Genomic DNA, 22627 nt, shown 5'->3' with positions numbered 1-22627 from the left:
CTGGGCAAGACGACCCGATGGATGGCCGCGGACGACCGTCGTAGATGCCGGCTGCCTTCACCCTCGTCTCCTCCCCCACCAGGCGCCGCAACGTGTCCCAGCTGCTCGACCAAGGATTCACGGGCGAGCAGCTGGCGTACGCGGCTCAGATGACTCTGAGGAAGGAGGGGAGGAAAACCGAAGCCGACATCATCAAGAAAGTGATTGCGGCAGACGGCCCGGACCCTACTGTGGTGCAGGCATCGTACCGCGGACCCCTCCATCGCTTCCGAAAACGCTGTCGGCCGACGAAGCTCTCGTGTTGCTCTTCAACACCAACATGACACGAGCTGCGTACCAAGAGGTCCGTGAGACATCAAAGGACCACGTCGCCGACATCTTCCCGCCGTACAACTTCGTATTGGATGCCAAGAAGCGATGCCATCCGGCTGGAGTTGTTGTCGACGACCGGGGCGCTTCTGTCCCCGTGCAGCAGTTGCTTGACCACACGGCGTCAAGGCTGTGCACGCTCCAGGCGTCGGTCATCCAATCGTCGGCAGCTCAAGGCTCCTTGATCCTGACCTCCAAGTACGGGTTTGACGGCGCTACCGGTCAACAAGTCTACCGCCATCGACAATCAACGGACGTCGATGACTCTACCATGTTCCTGGCGAGTATGGTCCCTCTGCGGCTCCGGACCGAGGATGGCCGAGTGATCTGGGTGAACCCGAAGCCAAACTCCACTTTCTTCTGTCGTCCGATCAGCTTCATCTTCGAGAAGGAGTCCAAGGAGTTGACCACCGCCACCTACGTCCAACTCCAGCAGGAGGTGGAGTCACTCACGCCGTCAGTCGTCCAACTCACTAACGACGTCACCATCTCCGTCCGCCATGAGATGACGTTGACCATGATTGACGGCAAGGTCCACAACGCCATCCAGGGCATCCTGTCGCAACAGGTCTGCAGCATCTTCCGGGCCAAGCCTACGGAGATGAACAACATCGACGGAGTCCTGGCCCGGCCCATTGCAGGAGACCGGACTCAGCACGGAATCTCCACCCTCCACTGCTGGATCCGGTCGATGGAGATGTTCCTTCACATCGCGTACCAACTCCCGTTCTGCGAGTGGCAGGCCCGTGGAGAGGAGAAGCAGCGGATCGTCAAGGAACAGAAGCAGCGGATCCAGACCGAGTTTCGTCAGCGTTTGGGGCCCCTGATCGACCAGCCCCTTCCTGGCGGAGCTGGAACGACCAACGACGGCAACTCGGCCCGCCGCTTCTTCTTGGAGCACGAAACGTCTGCGAACATCCTGGGCCTTGATTCCACCCTGATCCGCCGCTTCAGCTACCTCCTCCGCGCTGCGTCCTCCAACTTCCACCTCGACGAAGAGCGGTTCGGCGTGTACGCGGTTGAGACGGCCAGGATGTTGGTTAGTCAGTATGGGTGGTTCAGGATGCCCCAGTCGGTCCACAAGCTCCTGATCCATGCTCCCACTGTCTCCGCCGGCATGCTCCTTCCCCTGGGGGCGATGTCAGAGGAAGCCCAAGAAGCCAGGAACAAGGACTTCAAGGCAATCCGGGAGCACCATTCGCGCCAGATGTCCCGGGTTCAGTCCAACACCGACCTGGTCCACCGGCTTCTTGAGACTTCCGACCCCTTGATCAGCCCCCTCCGGATGCGGAAGCTGAAGACTCCGACGACCACGGCCACGGACCAGTTTCCTTCAGAGGTCCTGGCCCTCCTTCGGGCTCCATCGGTGAAGCTGTAGAGCCTGGGTGGTGGTGGTGGTGGTTGTCTTGCTGGTCGCGGGGATGAACTTTCAGTGTGTGTTATGATGGGGAGGGAGGCATAAAGTTGCCAACTTTCAGTGTGTGCTATGATGTGACATATAAACAGTTTTGTTACAAATCAGTGTGTTTGTTAAAGCTGGCCAACTAAAATCACTCGTTATTTTCGGTTTCTGAGGTAAAATGTAGAAATTCGGTCATGTTTATGCTTATAAATCCTTTTCATGTGGATTTCAACTCAGTTCACTCAAAAATTATTTTTGATCGACTTCTTCGTGAATCTGGACCAGTGTGCATGTGTAGAATTGATGTATGATAAGGTGTAGTGTGTACCAAAAACGGCGGCGCTCCGCGCAGCCGTTTTTGAGATATTCGCGAAAAACCACAAGGGGGGGGGTGTTCAAACACCCCCCCCCCCAGCAGGGCGCGGGTTAACCCGCGCCCCGCTGGGGGGGGGGGGCAGAATCTGCCCCCCTCCCGTTTTTCGCCAATAACTTCTAAACGCGTTACGCCAGCGACGTCAAACTTTCAGTACCTTATCATACATCAATTTGACACGTTCCCTGAAAATTTGAACGAAATCCGTCGGAAAATTTTTGAGAAATTGACGTTTTAGTGACGTCATGTTCGCCATTTTCGCCTCAAAAACGGCAAAATTTCAAACGCCGCTAACATCTTCATTTTTAAAGGAATCAAGACGAAACAAAAAAGGTTATACGTGATTCCACGTTGTCTATCAAATGGCTATCTCGGTTTTTTGAAAAGTTTGGATTTTGGCCAAAATTTTTTTTCAAAAAACTGATTTTTTTGAAAAAATAGTTATAAAATCCAAAATTTTGAGTGTATCGAAAAAACCGGAATATATGTCAGAGAAGTGGTAAATGTGCATCTACATACCAATTTTCAGAAGAATCGGTTCAAAAATGTGGGAGTTATTCAAAATTTTATGACGTCACAACACACAAAATTTTTGAAAAATGATTTTTTTGGAAGTTCTAGACCTCGTACGGAAACGAAAATAGCACCATTCGATTCGCCGTGAAAAACTGCATCAGATAGACACCTTTTTGGGCCTTAACAACCAACTTCAAAATTTGACCTCACTTGACCTGACCTTGACCTGACCTCGACCTGAAATTCATCCAGAGGTGGTCCATATCACTTATTGAGTGTGCCTATTGAATTCTATGAGTAAAATGAACCATAAAACATGTGTCGCACATGCCCTTTTCTATATTTTGTTTTTGGTGACCTGACCTGACCTGACCTGACCTTGACCTTGACCTTTGAATGACATTGTATGCAACGAATATTGTCTTGGTAGTCTAAGAACACGTTTTGGGCAATCAGTCTCAGTCCATTCTTCGGCAACTACGGTGCAAGGCCGATACTGTAGAAACTTGCATTTTGTACCCTTGACCTGACCTTGACCTGACCTCTGACCTACTTAAGCAAAAAATTTTGGGCTCTTAAGATCCGCCTTGTTGAGAGCTTTCGATTGCCGTTTTCCCCGTCTTTCTACGACCATCGGTTCGGAAGTTAGACAGGGGGGGCAGAATCTGCCCCCCCCAGCAGGGCGCGTATGGCTGAATAGCCCAGCGGGGCGCGGGTTAACCCTCGCCCGCACATGCCATTTTCCCATCCTAGAACGCACATGGGGGGGGGGGGGGGGGGTTGCCACCACCACCCCGCGCCATTTCGTTCCTGTTGGAGATAGAGCTTCGCGGTAAAGACCAAAAAGATTCTTTGGGAAGAGACGAATCCAATGATACCCAGTTTTACCTTCTCAGGTCAATCATTGACCTTCCAGGTCAGGTCAAACTAAAAAATATTGCTGTTTTGGGTCACCGTTGGATATCAAGTGCGCTGCTTATCATATACTGATGACGATGCCGTTTTCTGGTGCCAAGCCAGCTAGAACCTCTTTGTCACACTACCCGACCAGATTTTTGCTGCTGAGGTCATTTCAGGTCAAGTTAGGTCAAGGTCAATTATATGTGTTTGTATGTCTGTGTGTGTCTGTGTGTATACTGATGTGTGCACCGAGTGTTTATGTGTCCATATTACATGAAATCATGATCTGAGAAGCTTTTACCAAAAATGCAGTAAAAAAACTTCACGAAAAGTAAATTCAGCTTGCCTAAAACGCAATTATTTTAGATGACCTAGGTTGACCTTGACCCTGACCTTGACATCTGTACATCGTCGAACAACATGTTCCATGATAGGTGGGAGGTAAGACTGGCAAAAAAGGCCGAAATCGAGGTGTCAAAAGCTCACAAGGCCCATAGTCGACGCAAGATGTTGAGAATTGGTCATTTGGGTCATGACATGACCTGAAAAACAAGGTCATATCTCCGAAACCAAAAACCACAGAAACTTGAAATTTTCAGTGGACATAAAGAAAGGATAGAGGAGCAGCTATACCAAAAATCAGACTTCTAGCTCTAAAAATGTTGAGTGTAGAGCAGAAAGACTACCTGGGGTTGGGGGGGTGGCAACCCCCCCCCCCATGTGCGGGCGAGGGTTAATTTTGGCACAAATAGGCACCCAGTTTTCGGCGCAAATCATGCAGAAATTTCATCGCAAAATCGCTTGTGCCGAATTTCAGCGCAAGAGGGTCTCACGGGCGTCCGGCGTAGTGTATGAACTATGGATGTTTTCCACTGTGGCCTTGGGCCACATTCTACCTATTGACTTCCTCATGCAAGCAAGAGTGAACTAGTCAGGGACAGGGAATGTATGTAAAACCCTTAAATGTTCTGTATGACAATTATCGTGAGTATCGATGATGATCGATGATCGTGAGATCGATCGTGGGATACATCGATGCTCGTGAGATCGATGATCGATGTATCGTGAGAGTCTCACTTTTCAACTTTTAAAGGATGTGCTCTTTCTTTTCATGTTTTTTGGTTTGTGAATTTCTTCAGTTTTTTAAAGGGTGCAAAAGGAGGAAATCACTATGTGGGGATATCCAAGCAAGTTAACCACTTCTAAAAGATGTGCCCCAATGCATTATATTTTGCTGACCAATGCTATGGGAATCCATGGGAATATTCTCTTCCAACAATCTTGATTGACAGTGCTATTCAGTAATATGCAGTGTTAGTCCCACTCCCATATTCTCAATAAATGAATAGTGATGTTTGAAAACATAAATGAGGAATAGTCAACAAAAATTATGTATTTAAGTGGCTGACATTCATGCATCATAAATACAATGATGATCTTGATGAATGATACCTATTTGCCTTTCAGATGAGTCAAGAAATAGTGTGTTGAGCTAGAGAAATGGGGAAGAAACCAGTGATATCATCCGTGGTAAGAAAACCCCATGTATAAAAAATGTCTGACCTAATATCATTTCCATATTTGTACTTGATTTGCTTAAAAAAGAAGTCACCCATTCTCAAGTATTAAGTGAAAGTAGAGCTGATTTTGCTTGTTTTGTCGACATTAAATTGTATAATGTGTTAGATTGTAGTCGTTTTGTTGATGTGAAAAGTGTGTGAACCTGTTCATTTTTTTTTTCAGAAGCCAACTGACAAACTTAAAGCTAAGAAGAAAAACAAGGCGAAGCTGTTAAACAAAGATCTGCCTAAAAACAAAACTGCAAAGAAAAAGAACAAGAAGATCGGTAAGGGTCCCTATATCGTTATCTTTAGAGAGGCGCTGGGTTTTAAACACTGACACGTTCGATATCAGAACGAATATCTTGGCGTAATTTCAGCTATAAAAACTTTTAAAAGGGATAATTACAAGCAAGCGTGAACTGGGATGCGAGTCTTTTCAAATTAATGGAAAAATCTCAGTATGAGCGGTCTAGCCCCACCTGTACCGCTGAGAGAGGCTATGTCCCCGCAACCACTGTGCCGATTGAGCTGCAGTCTTTTTCTACGGATAGCACCATCCCATCCCTTCCACCTTGTAATTGACTACTGTTAACCCTCGCCGGCACTTTCTGTCAACCCTCGCCGGAAACTTTCAGTACCCTCGCGTTGATCAATGTTACACCTATCCTGAAAATTTCATGGCGATGACCTAAATGACCTTTGACCTGTGACCTTTTTCCGAGACCATGTTTGGCCGGAATCGCGATTCAGCGTATGTCGGCTCGCATTAGCCGCGCGTTTGCAGTCGTTTCGTGGTTTCAAGCGTTCAAACATGTGATTTGATGTTGCTCCTATGCATTATGTTACGAAGCTGTCAGAGGCAATTGACACGTGCTAAGAATACCCGGCAGGACCCCTACTGGTTGACCTGACCTGACCTGACCCAACCCAACCCAACCTGACCTAAATGCATAAAGACATCACCTGTGATCAAAACTAACATGATATTCGTGATCAGCACCCCGAAAAATCCCATAGCAGCCACACTTTACGACGTTCTAACAGGTCCCGATTTTCCCGAATTTTGGGTCATTGACCTGACGTGGAAGGTCAACTGATGACCTAGGACCTTAAAATTTGGTATCACCCGCTCCCTCTCGTCACGGGCAACATGCTCGTTTTTTTTCTGCGAAGCTCTAGCTCGATCAGGGGCCAAACGCGAGGGGGAGGGGGTCGTACCCCCCCCCCCCTCCCGCTTGTGCCGTCGAAGGACGCAAAATGGCCTGTGCCGGCGAGGGTTAATGCATCTGGATGATACTCGTGGCTGGCACGTGCCGCTTGAAAAGTCACGGGTGTCAAAGTTGGTCTGCTGAAGTGACGCTTTTTGGAGGCCTTTATTTCAGCAACCGATAAGCTGATTGACTTGCGGTAGGTATTTGGTTTTTGTAGAAGTTCCATCGGTCATTATAGTCTAATGTCCCATCAAACATCGAACTCGGTACATGTGGGTAACCCCTAGCAATGCACGTGCTGCGTGCGAATTGAGTTGTTGAGTTTGTTCCCGTTACTATACCTCGGCAATCACTGGGTCAATTTCGCTGAAACTTGGCATAGGGGTGGGAACCCACCGGTCAATGCATATCCATATGAAATAGTCCGGTTGCTACTGAACCTACGCGCAAACCCTATAGCGTCAGCAGCGATGTGTAATCCCCATCGGTTTCTCTGGATATTTGTTTGGAAGCTCCGATATAGGCTTTGGCTTGTGTGGGTCGTTGACTTTTCAAATTCAGGGGGAAACGAACGATCAGTTTATTTCCTATACATAGGGTAAGGCCACCACTACACGTATATTTGCACCTTCAGCAAACCCATACCCACCAGACATGCGCATGGATCCGAGTGATGGATCTATGATCTCAGTGGATCTCGAAGCAAACTGCAGGTTTGGATCTATGATCCCACCGGATCCGGCGTGAAAAATTTATCCTGGATCTATGATCTCTCAGGATCTGATGTTAAACCAAGAACATGAAGCTATGATCTGAGTGGATCCCACCAAGCACAACATTTTAAACCAAGTTTTCAAGTGTTTCTACGTCAATAAGTGCCATAAAACTATGGCTTATGATGTGCTATCACATAAATCACTAAATAAGAACGTTTGTGAGTTGCAACGAGCGATTTTTTGGGATTTCTGTGTTGACAATAAATAAATGAGGATCTATGATCTCACTGGATCTCAAGCAAAAATATTAGACTCGGATCTATGATCCCTACGGATCTGTCGATAAATTTAAGAACTGGATCTATGATCCCGACGGATCCGAGATCAGGATCCGTGGGATCAGATCCCAGATCCATTTTTCGGATCCACGCACATGTCTGATACCCACTACCATTGGGATTGTTTAAATCAGAAACGGGATGGCCGGTATGTCGGGCTTCGTCCCCCACGGGAATTTCTATATCGGCTTTCAAGGCATTCCTTTGAAGTCTGGCGCTAGGTCGGGTCAGATGACCTGGCCTCGAATGTTGTTCTGTGCGATTCGCTAGAGCAGGACAACAACTCGTTGAGTTGGTCGGGATCGAGTTGACCGAGAATAGCTGATCAAGTTTGTATCGTATTATACCGCACCACGTGGATGAAGGAAGGCTGCGCTTATAGTATACTCTGAGAATGACACTCACACCATGACCTTAGTTGGTCATTTGCCTACCGACGCACAACGGACGCTATCACTTGTACCACTTTATTGCCTGTTCTTGACTGGAAATATGTTTATTCGTCCTTGTCAGTCAATAATGTCTTTGATCTTATTTCTTTCCTTCGTTTGATCTTACCCTGACGACTGCAGCTTTATTTCTATCGTTTTATTTTGTTCCTATGTCATAGCGAGAAACGTTTTCGCCGTTTGTAACTTAGTCTGTCTTGGTGCGAACTATTTGGTTTACGTAGGCTCGGCTGACACCGTATTTATCAGCACTGTTCCCCTTAAAGCTATAGGCGAACGTTTTAACCCGCGCCCTGGTGGGGGGGGGGCTATTTTTTGCCCCCCCCCCTCCAGACTTTTCGACATATCTCCAGAACCGCTGCGCCGATCGTCACCAAACTTTCAGTACCCTCCCGGACATCAATTTTACACATTGTGACCAAAAATTTTTCCAAAGGCTATGATTGGTTGGCCGGAAATGACGTCAGAGTGACGTCATGTTCTGCCGTTTTCGACCCAAAAAAGGGTTTCGCGGGAAGAGCTGTCAGGCCTATAGCTTTGCATATACAGAAAAACGATAAGGACATAAAAGCTGTAGAATTGACAGGGCTACAAAACTGCTATCTCGGATTTTTGAAATTTTTGGATTTTGACCCCCAAAAATAGAAAAATAGATTTTTTGAATATAATAGCCGAAAAATCCAAAAAGTTTTTTGAATTTCGCAAAAACCGGAATATATGTGATAGTCCTTACCGCCTTCTATCCACATACCAAATTTGAGATTGATAACTCTTTTTTTGGCGAAGTTATAGCGAAAAAACTGTTCAAAATTGATGACGTCAAATTTTCAAACTCAATTTTTAGCAATTCTAGACCCCGTAGCGCAAAACAAAGACCACCATTAGACTCCCCGTGACGAGCTGCATCGAATCAATACCCATTTTATGCAAAACTATCAACTTTAAAATTTGACCTTTTTTGACCTGACCTTGACCTGACCTTCACCAGAAAGTGACCTAAGCCGTACCTGATAGTCTTATAACCAACACCATTGAGTTGGAAATGAAAAATTGGCCATAAAACATGCATCGCACAACCTTAGTACCTAAAGTTAGGTTCATGTAACCTGACCTGTGACCCTTGGTGACCTGACCTGTGACCTGACCTTGTATTGTCAGTGACCTCTTATAGCAACATATGTACTAGGCAACTGACGCCCTATCGCTGATTCTCGACAAAATGCGTTTTCTTCGGTGTTATAGCGCATTCCCTAGAAGACCCGTGAACGGTGAAACATTTCATCTTTGACCTGACCTGTGACGTCATCGGTGACCCCGAGGTCAATGAAATTTGGTATCCCTCGACAAATTTGACAGGCCTTTTGAACGCCGTTTGAATTTTGCGGATCCGTCCAGTAGTTTCGGAGATACGAGGGGGAAGGGGCAAAAAATAGCCCCCCCCCCACCAGGTCGCGTTATAAACAGACCCCACCAGGGCGCGGGTTAAGAAAAGTCTACCGGATGGGCGCAATATGACCTTTGCAGTCGGCGCGCTCTAAAGCCCCAATAAACAATAATAGAAAAGTCTGCCAATGCACAATGACCTTTCAATGACGCCAACAACTTGTTCAATGACTCGAAAGCAGCCTCCAATGTGATTGTTTTTTTTTTAATGAGGTCAAGAGATCTGATGTTTGCTATGCTGTTAAATATTCATGTCATTTTATTTGTTGATTCTCAGCGTAATAGCTTAATTTGCTTTTTATGTGCATTGATCCAAATAATGTGTAAGTTTTTAGGGAATATCCTGCATATTTTTTTGAAGTTCTGTCAAGCTCGGACGCCTGGACCGATTTCTCCTATCAGGCGCTGATGTGTACCGTCCAGAGCCGTCTGTCAAGACAGGATGCGCCGCCGGGATGTCCCCTGCCCCGCACTTCCGCCACCGACTCTGAATGCTGGCCCTTCGGCAGGAGAGGGCCGCGCGCGCTAACGCCGCACGGGGCGTGACCGGCCGCTGCTGGATTGGTGACGCCACGTGCCGCCCGGGCCCACCGGCGGCCGTCGACCAATCGCGGAGCCTCGAGGCGCCGCCGGTGACCGCAGCTCCGTGACGCGCCTCGGTCGCGCCACCTCCGCCTTCGCCTCCCGGCGCCTGCCGCTCCCCATCTTCCGTCCAGTCGGCCCTGTGCACGCCGCCAGTGTACGTCTGCTCGCTGTGCGCCGGCCGTGCTCTGGTGGACGGATGAACAATACGGTGGGAAAGTGCGTGGAGTGGTGTCCGTTGGATTGTGACCAGCTGATGTGCTTCGAGGATATCAAGTAGCTCTGGGAATCGGTCTGCAAAGTGACTGCTGACCTGACGGGACGTTCAGCCCGGGCCGGTTTACCTCGTCACTGAAAAGTGGTGTGACTGAAGCAGCGCTACTGAAATGAGCTGTGGCTTCGGTATCGCAAATGCGGGGTGCAAGCTGCAACAAAAGGTGACGGCGTCGGGGAGCTTAACGGAACAGGATACTGGTGGCGGACCGCGCCCGATGCCTTGGACTCTGATGTTCCCGGGAGACCTACTGCGCAATGCCATGGCACCCGTGAAAACGCTGGTCTCAAAGAAGAAGCGGCGCCTGGTGGAGGACGGTTTCAATCTGGACCTATCGTACATCACCGATCGAATCATCGCCATGGGCTTCCCGGCCAACAACTTCGAGGCTCTCTACCGCAACGATGCCGACGAGGTGGTGGACTTCCTGTGGGATCGGCACGGAGACAGATTCTTCGTGTACAACCTGTGCCGGGAGCGGCGCTACGACCAGTCGCGCTTCGCGGGCCGTCTGCAACACGTGCCGTTGCGCGACCACCACCCGCCCCCGCTGACGGCCATCCGTCCGTTCTGCGAGCACGCGCACGACTGGCTGACCGCCGACGATGAGCACGTGATTGTGGTGCACTGTAAGGCCGGCAAGGGACGCACCGGTGTGATGATCTGCTCTTATCTCCTGTACGCCGGTCTGGCGAGCTCTCCCGAGCAGGCGATGGAGCTGTTTGCGCAGCGCCGCACATCGGACGGCAAGGGGATCACCATCCCCAGTCAGAAGCGCTACGTCGACTACTTTTATCGGCTGCTGCGGGCTGAGCGTGCGGGCCGTACGTACTGGGCCGCGCCGCTGTGGATGCGCGCAGTGCAGCTGTACAAAGTCGACAAGTGGCCGTCGTTCCTCGAGGCGGAGCTGGTAGAACGCACAACTGACGGTGAGGAGTACACTGTGGCCTGCACTGCGTCGACCGGCCGCGAGGAAAACCAGCCTGCGCAGCTGACATTCGCCCAAGAGCGGGGCGTCCATGTGACCGGCGACGTACTGCTGGTTATCTGGGGCCGCTCTCGCTCATTCATGCCACGTGAGCGGCTCTGCCACGTGTGGTTCAACACGTGGTTCGTGGCCGACGTGCCGCGTGACGCGAGCGGCCAAGGCACCATCAAGTGGTTCAAGAAGGGTCTGGACAGGGCGTGCCGAGACGCCGATCTGCCGGACTTGGCCTTCGTGCAGCTGACGTTTTTAGGCCCAGAGGCCGGCGCGCTGGGACAGCCCAGTCGCCAGTGACGTCATTGTAGGACACGTGACGTCACCGGCGGATAAGTGACGTCACTGCAGACGTCTCCCGGAGGGGCTCGACACTTTTCTCCGAGGCACCGGGGGGGGGGGGGGGGGGGGCTATCGCCTGACACATCCCGTTGGAGACGGACGGAAAACGTTTGTAGTAGCTGCCGAAACGTCGCATTTTTGCCGGCCCGCACACTTTATATCAGCAGCCAGCACTGCACCAAGGGATAATGTATCATCGCTGTGTTCACGGTTTTGTATTTATCGAAAAAATGTGTTCACGTATACACCGGACTTGGTGAGATTGGGGAAATGACATGCCAAACAGCACCCGTGATGCAAACAGATGCGTTGTTTGGTTAGGTCAGCTATTGAGCTTTATGCGATGTTTGGAGACAGTTTACTGGAGACACTGTCGGCACAGGGCTGGTTGTGCTCATTAGATACTGGCCGGTTGGGGCCGATGCAGAGTGAAGGCCGTCGGACTCGGGACAGAGCTGGGTTTGTTCATCGCTCAGTACTTGACCCGGCTGGGGTGATGGTGCAGGTTTGGGCGCTCGTTGGGGGAACTTTCATGTGTCTACAGACCTGGTCGGGGCTGTGAGTTGATCCTTTGACTTTGGTCGCTGAAGCCGTGTCTCATCGGCTGACTGCTGTTACATGACACAGGCTGACCACTGTAATATTCGTTCTCAACTCAAAGGGCGCATCCCTTTTCCGTCCTTCTCGCACATAGATAGTTGAAATACCCGTCGTCTTTGCATCGTTAAGACAATTTTGTACGTGTGTTTGCCGCCGGGTGCATGAATTCTCTCAGCGCTGTGTCGGGATGTGGTCCGAATTATCTCGTGATTGTTGGCTGTGCTCTACCATGTGCGTCGTTAGTGCCCCTCTGGGCTAGCCCTGTGTAAGTCCGTTTGTTCTAGGCTCGGCCCTCATTGTAAGCATAGTTTGGAAAACAACACCACATCTTAGATAATTGTTTGACTACCGGGTAGTGCACAAAGCGGTGAACTTTTTGTTCAGATTTTTTTTTTTGCATATTTATCCATCATGTTTTTCTGACCATTCATCTACTCAATATAATGTCCGCCGGCCATTTAACAAATAATTCTCTGATCGAGTCTAATGCTTTAAAAAATACAGTGATGGACGAACTTAAAACGAACGGACAGTATGTACGTACAAGTTGTGCGGTGTGTGCCATTGTGACGCAGTTATGAGCGCCAGGCCTATTTGAGAATTCAGTTTTTGTGGCCCCGACATACCGTTATAGCTGTATACGTGTATGTTACCATTATTTGATCTGATTCATGCAACATAGACTGCCTGATGCTGGGTATTGGGTGAGTCGATGACGTGAATGGAGCGCTGCGATGTCAGGCTGCTCTGATTGGGGCCGTGTCTCTGACCGCCCAATGCCCATATCAGTCACTTTATTTCCCGCCGATATTGACTCGTTTGCTTTGTTTGCACCTTTGCACCAGTAGTGTTAAGTTCCTCACACGCGTATCGCACCTCCTATTTCTATAAGGAATGCTTCGCCATGATTATGTTCGGGGGTATGTACGTTCGTACGTAACATTCGGACCTATTTGAGTGCGGTTCTTTTTAAAGTGATTGGTAAAAGAGAGCGCTACTCAAATATACTCGAATTCTACCTTTGTTGTATATCTTTTGATTCAGTTTAGGATTTGGCCAATTACAATGTTGAGTTTCGTCATGTTATTTTATTTCACGTCACGTCAAACCGGTAATAATACATTCCTAAACAAATTCAGAAATGATGTTTGTTACCAATCATAGGAGTATGGAACTTATATGTGCATGAGACATCCTACTCTCCGGTCCCTAACCGTGTGTCAAATTTGAGCGCAATCAGCCCAGCTGTTCTCTAGATTTGGAAGCGACCCCTGCACGTGCGCACGTACAGTAGCATCCGAACCGTGACACTAGGAAGGGCGTTGCCCGGTGGGTGCTTACCTACATGGCAACTTTCAACGCAATCGGCCCAGTTCTTACCGAGATATTGCCATTGTTACAGTACTGACCTTCATTTTGCCCATGGCACGTGCATCTTTGTTAACCACATGCATCGGGAATAGTCCAATGCGAAATGCCTGGTAAAAGTGACGAAGTTACCCTACAAAAAGACCGCAAGCGAATCGGTCAAGTGGTTGCTGAGATATAAGTCCCACAGAATGGTTACCACGGCCGGCCGGCCGCCCACACTCTGAAATTTTTGCTATTCTTCGAAAGACTTCACTCGCTTCCTTGTAATCTATTGTCGTAATCGAAACATAGACATTTAGAGAATATTGTTCAGAGTTCATTTCAACAGGGAGCTACATCGGGATCAAGAAGAAGTTTGCTGAATATTCTGAAAAGTTCATTCTGGATAACAATAATTATGTCTCAATAATGCTAAGTGTCACCTCGCCATCCTCTGGGGAATGCAATGCTCATATGATGTGGATCAACCTTCGGTAGATTGAGCAGACTTTCGAACACTTCTGAAGAAAGTTAGTGCCAACTTGGTGCCAACTACCAATTGATGTAGTTTTGATATCCATGGATCGTGCGACCCTTCTAGTTTCTGATCTAGCTTGATCTGGCTTTATCAAGCCCCTCTGCCTCAGCGCACCAAAGTCTGTGTGACCACCGGAAATCTAAAACGGACGGTGACCAAGCTAACACTTACCCATCGACCCAAACATCCTGAACGCCTGCAGCCTGCCGATATCATTGGCCTGACGACGTGTGGCCGGCCGCTGACGCGTGTGTTGCTGTTACGACAGGAGCAGGAGCAGGAGCAGCATTCACAGCAGGAGGGGCGGCATCAGCAGCGGCGGATGGCGCCGTCACCAACGGCGCCCAGCCGGTGCCGTGCGGGCCGGCCGACGACAGCGGCGCGGCCGCGGCCGCCGCACTCCGCTGGGTGCTCGCTCCCACCCAGACGGGCCCTTTCTTCGACTCGTTCTGGGAGAAAAAGCCGCTGCTAGTGCAGAGAGAAAAGGCCGACTACTACGGGCAGCTGTTCTCCACTGCCAAACTAGACAGTATACTGCGAAACGTGAGTAGCCTGAACGGACGTACCGGACGGAAATACGGAACGGACTTTTATATTGGACCTTTAGAATGGACCAGCGGAACAGACGTAGGAACGGGCGTAGAGGTTGTGGTCCGGCACGGTCTGGTGACGGACCGCACTTCCTACCGGTGCCTCTTTCCAACTGACCCCCGCCCTCCCGCCGCCAGCGATGTCACTGGTCGCCGTCACAGAGACACCCGCCGTGCGGTGGTGACGGGCCGTTCTCCGTACTGAAACACCCGACTCCCCGCTGTCTGCCCGCCCTTCCAAACCTCTTCCTCTTCCGCTTCTGTGCACAGTTCACCACAGGACCCTGACCAGTTCCAGAACAAGTCAGTTTCCATTTTAAGAAGGAGTGACGTCAGAGTACTCGGGTGATGATGTGTGCGCATCTCTGTGCGCAATCGTTGATGACTAGCTATGAAGTACTATTTTGCCAATCTTGTAACACAGTGTCCCCAAACCTACTATTTTTATCAGCACTTAACAATAAACATCCCCCGCAACACACACCTCTCCTCCGCGCCCCTCTACCTTCTCACACGTCTGCCTTCCCACACCACGTCTACCTAACCCGAGGTTTGCATCACATAACCCCTTCTGTCTCTCCACAGGAAAACATCCAGTTCGGCCGTAACCTAGACGTCACCTCATACTCGGAGGGAGAGCGGGAGACGCACAACCCGGCCGGTCGGGCGCACGCGCCCGTCGTATGGGACTACTATCGAAACGGGTGCTCGGTGCGCCTGCTCAACCCGCAGACCTACTGCGGGGCCGTGTGGAGGCTGTGCGCAGCGCTGCAGGAGTACTTTGGATGCATGGTCGGAGCCAATGTGTGAGTTCGGGGGAGCGGGAAGGGAGAGCGGGGAATGGTCTTAGCCGGTGTGCTAGTTTGGTGTGGAGAGAAGGGAACGGCGCTGGTATTAGGGAAAATCGTATTCGGGAACCCTTTTTCACCTTTCGGGTAGAGACAAGGGCTGGAGGTAAGAGAAATAGTTGCGGCTCGTATGTTAGTTCTAGTATGGGTAAAAGGTGCATCGGGGATGCGTGGCAAGGAAGAAGCAGGGACAGAACAATATGCTGACTTGAGGGTTGGGTGTCCATAGTAGGACTGTTGTTTTTCAGCGTCGAATGTAACTTTCTGTTGTTATTATTTGCATGGTTAGATAATGGTGTAATTCTTTAGCATCCGCTCACGTCTAAAAATATAAATGATCGTATGTTGATGCAAACCGCGGTTTTATGCTCCTGTCTTCGCAGTCGAATTTCGTGTGTCATTACCCATCAATGTTTATATTGCTTTCCTTATCACGTATGGTGTGATGAGACTGACGCGACGCCCTTGTCCACCAGGTACCTGACGCCGCCCGGCACGCAGGGCTTCGCGCCGCATTACGACGATATCGAGGCCTTCATGTTGCAGCTGGAGGGAAAGAAACACTGGCGAATATACGCGCCCAGGTCAGTCGGGATCGCCGGGGCGGGCTGTCGCACCCCCTGGTCGGGGTAACGTAATACGAATAAAGCAATAGGCACGCTGTAAGGTCATTCGTCGACGGTCGTCGTGTGATCTATTCATTTGAACTCAGGACCTAGTGTTACTAACCTGTAACCATAGCCTGGCAGTAGCTGACAATTTAACAATGCCGATCATGAGCTGCCATCCGATCTCCATAGCGGCGGATACTTGATGGTTGCCATGCAGTTTGCACGGGCTGTACCCAGCGATCTCACTCCTATCCTACAGAACACTGCGCTGATCTCAGCATAGTGACACCGTGCTCACTCCGACACCAACGGTCCGGACTCAAATGCGCTGAAACTGAACCATGGAGGCGAGTTATCAGTTGACGGTGGACGGACTTAACGGTCTTTATTCTGATTGCTGATGACACGTCTCTGTTCAGAACTTTCGGATGTGACGCTATGTGACGCTTTTCCTAGGAAGGACGTTTCGCGTTTCACTGGAATACGGCCTACAGTGCCCCAGAGTTCCTACATCGGAAGGCGAATGGTGGTGTGAATTCGTCATCCAAACGCCTTCCTATGCGCACGTTAACGCTTATGTGTTCAGCCACATACTTCTTTCTACATATAAAGAGAGTTCTGTGGTGCAGTAAACACACTTGTAATAGCCTTGATCATAGACCACTATAATATGTATATCGATATTTTATAGTGGTCTATGCCTTGATGCATACATGCTTGATGGCTAGAGCTACGAGCTCGTACGAGCTCGCGCGTAAGGTTAAATTGATTTAGCGTCCGATGTCACACGGTTTTACACGACTTTAGTTATAAGCGGGCTGTGCGTCCCCATGTGCGGACGCGCAGCCCTCGCGTGGCTTTCCCTCCTCGCGAGTCGCGAACCCAGCACTCCCCGCTGTGTAGTGCAGTGCGTGGGTGAGCTCTGTGAGCGACAGGGCAGACCGAGTGTGTCACTGAGTAAGCCTAAGGCCCCATTCGATGTCTCCCGGACGACGAAGATTCTACGTCGTCCCGCCGATGGCGTTCGTTAACCGCAGCCCAGCCCCCGCCGACATCGAACGTCATTGGCTGGGCGACGTAGAATCTTTGTCGTTTGGGTGACATCGAATCCGGCCAAAATCTTCCTGGGTTATGCTATGTTGCACCGCATTTACCAACGGCCTGCTCAATGCGATCGGCCGACCTGCCCGCTGCCGACTTGGCGCGTGGGTGTAAATATCAACGATACCGACTGTTATGGCCAGACTCCAGCCATGATCGGCTTACTATGTTCATTGCATTCATCAAACTACCGCATACTTTGTCACCATGCAACGAGCCGTCCCCGTCACTTGATACCGTCGCCCGCTGGTCACCTCTGCACTCTCGGCACGGAGCCCGTGCCCCAGACGCCGCCCCCGGGCCCCCCCCTCGCGCGTGGCTCCCCTGCCGTATGACCCCGGTGACCGCGCCGTCAGCTCATCTGTGACGTCACTTTTCCAGACACGCCCATTGGCTCGCGAGCGGGGGGCGTGCCTCCCCACTGTGCACGGGGGCACGGCGTATGGCACCATGGCCTAATGCCAAAGAAAGGATTTGGCAGCACTGCAGTGCTACTAAACTGCCAGTGCACGGGCCAAAGTTCAGCTGCGGAAATGGCTATCAAATGCAAAATGGTTCTGACGCATTTCATTCCATCGTATACTGACGGTCTCTGGAATCGTTTCGTTACTCGGATACGCCTTCGCCAGAACCAGTATCATGGTTCATGTTACTAGATGCCAAGAATAGAATAGTGCGGCACTGTATAAGATTCGGCCACTGTGACGCGACTGCGGTCGGTTGGCGGAAGGGTCTGGGCGTCACAGGGGCAAACAGCGCGTGACCGGACAGGACGGCCGCCCACCGATAGAGGACGGCGGTCCGCTGGTGTAGGACAACGGTGCTGGGAGAAGACACGTCGAGGCAGACGCTCCCATGAATGCCAGCCCCAGGAGGCACTGTCGGGACTGGGCCGAGTCGGGCGGCTCAACAAAGTGTGTCGTATGAACGTTCAGTTCCTGAAGCAAAAAAAAAAAAAACTGGTGGACTCTACCATGAGATGACCTGGTTCAACCATGACTTGGTGGCTGTCTCAGAGACCTGGCTGACACCTGCAGCACCTGGTCGTCTGTTGTCGTTTTCAGGCTTATCGATCGAGCGTGCTGACCGTTCTTTTATTCCACTCGGTCACGATGGTATGGAGATTCTATTTCGGGATGCATATGTACCAAAAACGAAGCAGAATACCTGTATTCGTCCACCAGCCAAACGAACTCGAATCCCTTTGGCAGAGCAAAAGCAAAGGCCGGATTCGATGTTTCCCAGATGATGACGAAGATTCTACGTCGCCCGGCCAATGACGTTCTATGTCGGCGGGGGTTGGGCTGCGGCTACCGAACGCCATTGGGTGGACGACGTAAAAAGCTTCGTCGTCCGGGAGACATCGACATCGGGAGACACCAAAGTTCCGTCCTGTCGATGAGGTCGGCTACCACGGAGGCATTGTCTATGGTGCGGCCAGAAACGCAAAATATGAACGACTTTTTGAAGAGCATTTTTGAACAAAAAATATTTAAAATATTACCACGACTACAGAATCGAACTTCTCCGCATCACTTGAGTCTTGGTCAATGGTCGTGGTTACCTCTACGGTGCAACCTGAACAACTGTTACCACCAGTGTAATATAACCCGCGCCCCACTGGTGGGGGGCTATTTATAGCCCCCCTCCCGTTTTTCTGCAATAACTTCCAAACCGCTTGACGTATCGACGCCAAACTTTCAGTACCTTCGGCTGCATCAATTTGACACCTTGTGTCAAAATTTGAGCTTCGTACCTACCATAGGTCGGCCGGAAATGACGTCAGAGTGACGTCATGTTCGGCCGATTTCGATGCAAAACATTGAACCATGGCAATCGCTCCCAAGAGCTCAGTTTTTAAGCTAGATCCAATTTCTTTGCATAAGAGGACTCAGAATAGACTGCGCTATCAAACTGCTATCTCGGATTTTCAAAATTTGGAAAATTTCGAAAATTTTATGTAATAAAATTCAAAATTTATATTTTTACATTTTTTCAATTTTTTTTGACTTTTCGAAAAAACCGGAATATATGTGATAGAACGCATTATTATGACTAACTCTAGCAAGTTTTAGCAAAATATCTTCAAAAATGGCCAAGTTATACGCATTATTGCAAAAAATTAACAATTATTAAATTTTTCAAATCAATTTTTCAGCACGCATTTGACATGGTACGCCAATATAAATAGCACCATCGTGTTCCTGAGCTCAAACTGCATCCAATAGACACCTTTTTTGTTGAAAAATTTTAACTTCAAAATTTGACCTTTTTTGACCTGAAAGTGACCTGACCTAAGCTAAATTTGACTCAAAATGACCTCGAATGATGACACAGACGACATCAAATTCGAAATGTTTGGCCTAAATGGACCATAAAACATGTGTCACGTGACCGACGAATGATATAATATTTTCGTGACCTGTGATGACCTGACCTTGACCTGAAAATCAAAGTACAAGTTTGGTACCCTCAGAGTATCTAGAGCATCTGTTCACGAGTGTGTGAACCAAAAATGAGCCTGATCTGACTTGTAAGACGGCGGCCAGAGCCCAAAACGTGAAGAAGCCAAAATGCTAATAATTTTTACTTTGACCTGACCTGTGACGTCATCGGTGACCTCGAGGTCAATGAAATTAGGTTTCGCTCGACAGTTTTTCCGGGGCTATCAGACGCCGTTTGAATTTTGACGATCGGCCCAGTAGTTTCGGAGTTAGGGGGGGCTATGAATAGCCCCCCCCCCCCAGTAGGGCGTGTTATACGCAGACCCCAGTGGGGCGCGGGATAATATATGTAATACCACCTTCCGTACACGGGAATGCTGCCACGTTTTCAACCGGCGCTCGTCGGCTTTTTCTGTGCGACCACCCATGTTAAACCAATGGGGAAGAGTGGTTGTCGAAATCGCCGATGAGAGTCGTTGATTGTCTGATGGTCGCAAATGGTCTCCCTCCTACCTGGCGTTACGGATCGGGGCGCTCACCGGCCGGCCGCCATTGGGGGAAGAGGGGCGGGCGGGCGTACGGCCGCCGTGGGGAAGGCAGGAACGGCCGAGGGGAGAGGGTGGCGTCCAGTCCACCTCTACAGGGGCGGTGCTTCACGGCTCCGGTGACCATTTGTGGCACACCTGTTCATACATCTTTTCCGCACATGTGAAAATATCAGACCCAAGTCACTCAAGGTCAGGTCGCCAAGTCACGTCAAGTGACCTGACCTCAGAAAAGTAGAATCCTCGTCATAGCTGCGGCGACCGAACGATCACCTTGAGTGCTAGCACGCTGTCAGCACATATGGCGAATTCGGTTTCCATGGAGACATCAACAAACGCTGACGCTCCAACATTGAGTTACTTGACAACAACGTATGACGTCAGCTCGCGAAATGTGCTGGCTGCGTGGTAGCCAAGTGGTAGCAGCATCCGTGAAACACCGCCAGGGAATAGGGCTATGGGCATTGGGCAGCCGGCGCTGCGACCATCATCTGAACGAAACTTTTGGTCGGCGACTACCAAACGCTTTTTTAGTCCTGCCCTTTGGTAGCTGTTCACCTGGGATAAAAGCCGTGAGAAGATGGTCGCGATTTACCGACCACCATATCACGCCATTGCTGGACTTCAGGCGAATTTTAACGGTTTGGAAGAACACTGTTGACTGAACATTATCAGCATATCATCATCAATTATGCGAATTATCTTGTTGTTACCGTCGGAGACCTGAAGTGCGACTGGCTGAACGACGCTTCGTTCTTGGATTTTTTTTTGTACGATTTCGTGTCTAAATAATCACTGTCAGTTGATACATGTTCCGACCTACTCCGCCGCATCAACACTCGATGTTATAATGATCAGCAAGGACTGCTCTATGAATATTGAAAAGTGTAATAGAAGTGCCTACGCCTTGGCATTTAAAGTCTCAGTTGTTCACTCGGACCATTCTGGAATTACCATACCACGCCCACCTAATTAAGCCGGGTCTGATCGAGTGCCGTTGTTAGATATTTTTACTTGTACACATTTAAGTCCGATTTATTTACCGCTATCTAAAGCTATGTCTTGCTAGATGATAGTTCTGCATATGTTTGGGCACAGTTTGTAGCCCGTTTCTGTCCAATCGTAGACAAACACGTCCCGTTCGGACCGGGAAAGCTGCGACATCCCGGTCTCGGACGTGACCCGTGGCCCGCTCACTGGTCGTTCTGAGCCCTGAGGCCCTGAGACAATGGGGTCACGGCTCGGGCGACCCTGCTGCCCGCTCTATGCAGAAATCGGACACGCGGCGCCATGTTGGAGATAGGGCTGCAGGCTGCTGCTCGGGGACATACTACGATATGGAGCACGGCTAGGGACAGGAAAAAAGTGTACGAGGATAGGAAGAAGCGTGCGTCAAATTCCTGCCGTCTCTCGTCCGATGACATGAATTCGGTATTGTATGTGTCTGTCCCCGAGTAGTCGCCGAACTTTGTCCCCGGCCACGCCCCACGGCTTTCTGGTTTCATCCATAATTCCATACAGTAGGGGCCTGCGCGCTACGTCTGAGCCCTCCATCAGATCACGTCATCAATAAGCGATTCTGTATTCGGCCCTGACGAACTCTGTATTCGGCCCATCGGCCCAGTTTATAGGGCATGGGGTAATGAATTTTGACTAGGGGGGCTAATCACGAGCCGGGTCACTAGTATGACGGCTCTTAGTAGGTAGAAGGCAAGAGCAAGGACCAATTTTTTTTACATCGAGTTTTAGCGAATTATTTTTCTTCTTGATCATCTGTGTGATAAACTTCAAATAAACCATCTGCTGTTGGCTGCCAACTGTGTCCAATATTATTTACAGAATCCTCTTAATGTTTTTTTCTGCGACAATTATTACCCGCGTGGGCCGCCGGGGAGCTCTGTGCTTTTAGCGATATTTTTGCAGTGCACGCTGATCTCACAGGAAGTGAGATTGTCACCGGCTTCAAGTTCCTGTTTATTAACCACACCAGCACTGTCGTGTCCTGAAGGGCCGGTTTGAGCGGAGGCACGACTTCCACCGGGTGATTTGATAAAAAACGTCCATTTTAGAGTGGTGCCATGTCATCCGACGTCTTTCTTTTCTTAGCATTGCTGCCAATGCAGTTGTTTCGTATTTGTAGCACTTCGAGGTCTATGTGTTTTTGCCACCTCAGTCAATGTCGACATGGCATTACTCTCTCTCTCTCTCCAAACTACTTCCTCTATTTACATTCTAAATCTACATATAACACACAATGAACAAAATACAACAAAATACTCTCACCGGGCCCAAATGCGAGTATATTTGTGGCGGCCCGTAAGCCGAATTCAAAATTTCAAGATTTCAAGAAAATACTCTGACAGTGCTTTTATGTAACCGATGAAATTAAGATTAACACCCAGATCGCCCGAATTTTCGCTTATGAGAAATTTGAAAGTGATATGAGGTCACCAAATCACCAAACAGTTGATGTAAAGAGAAAATGAGTTTTCTCTTCGTTTCTCCCAAAGTTCCTCAGCATCATCTCAGACCCCGGCGGGGCCC

General features: G+C 49.6%; 1 protein-coding gene across 4 annotated transcripts in view; it reads left to right on the top strand.

Moving 5' to 3' along the window:
- Positions 1 to 22627, top strand: part of LOC122363250 (ribosomal oxygenase 1-like) — a 29939-nt gene that overhangs the window by 4612 nt on the left and 2700 nt on the right. For 2 of the 4 annotated variants that reach the window (XM_043332291.1, XM_043332290.1), the window contains exons 2-6: positions 5028 to 5090; positions 5304 to 5406; positions 14213 to 14487; positions 15120 to 15340; positions 15859 to 15966. In XM_043332291.1, coding sequence (XP_043188226.1) covers positions 5061 to 5090; positions 5304 to 5406; positions 14213 to 14487; positions 15120 to 15340; positions 15859 to 15966 — 737 coding nt within the window. In that variant the 5' untranslated portion in view covers positions 5028 to 5060. Of the gene's footprint in view, positions 1 to 1340; positions 1409 to 5021; positions 5091 to 5303; positions 5407 to 14212; positions 14488 to 15119; positions 15341 to 15858; positions 15967 to 22627 lie in introns of those variants that run through there. The other 2 variants (XM_043332292.1, XM_043332293.1) reach the window with 2 other exon arrangements.

Source organism: Amphibalanus amphitrite, unplaced genomic scaffold, assembly GCF_019059575.1.
Source record: "Amphibalanus amphitrite isolate SeventyFive unplaced genomic scaffold, NRLGWU_Aamphi_draft 000611F_arrow, whole genome shotgun sequence".
NCBI classification, from domain to species: Eukaryota; Metazoa; Arthropoda; class Thecostraca; order Balanomorpha; family Balanidae; genus Amphibalanus; species Amphibalanus amphitrite.
This window is presented reverse-complemented; position numbering and strand designations above follow the sequence as displayed.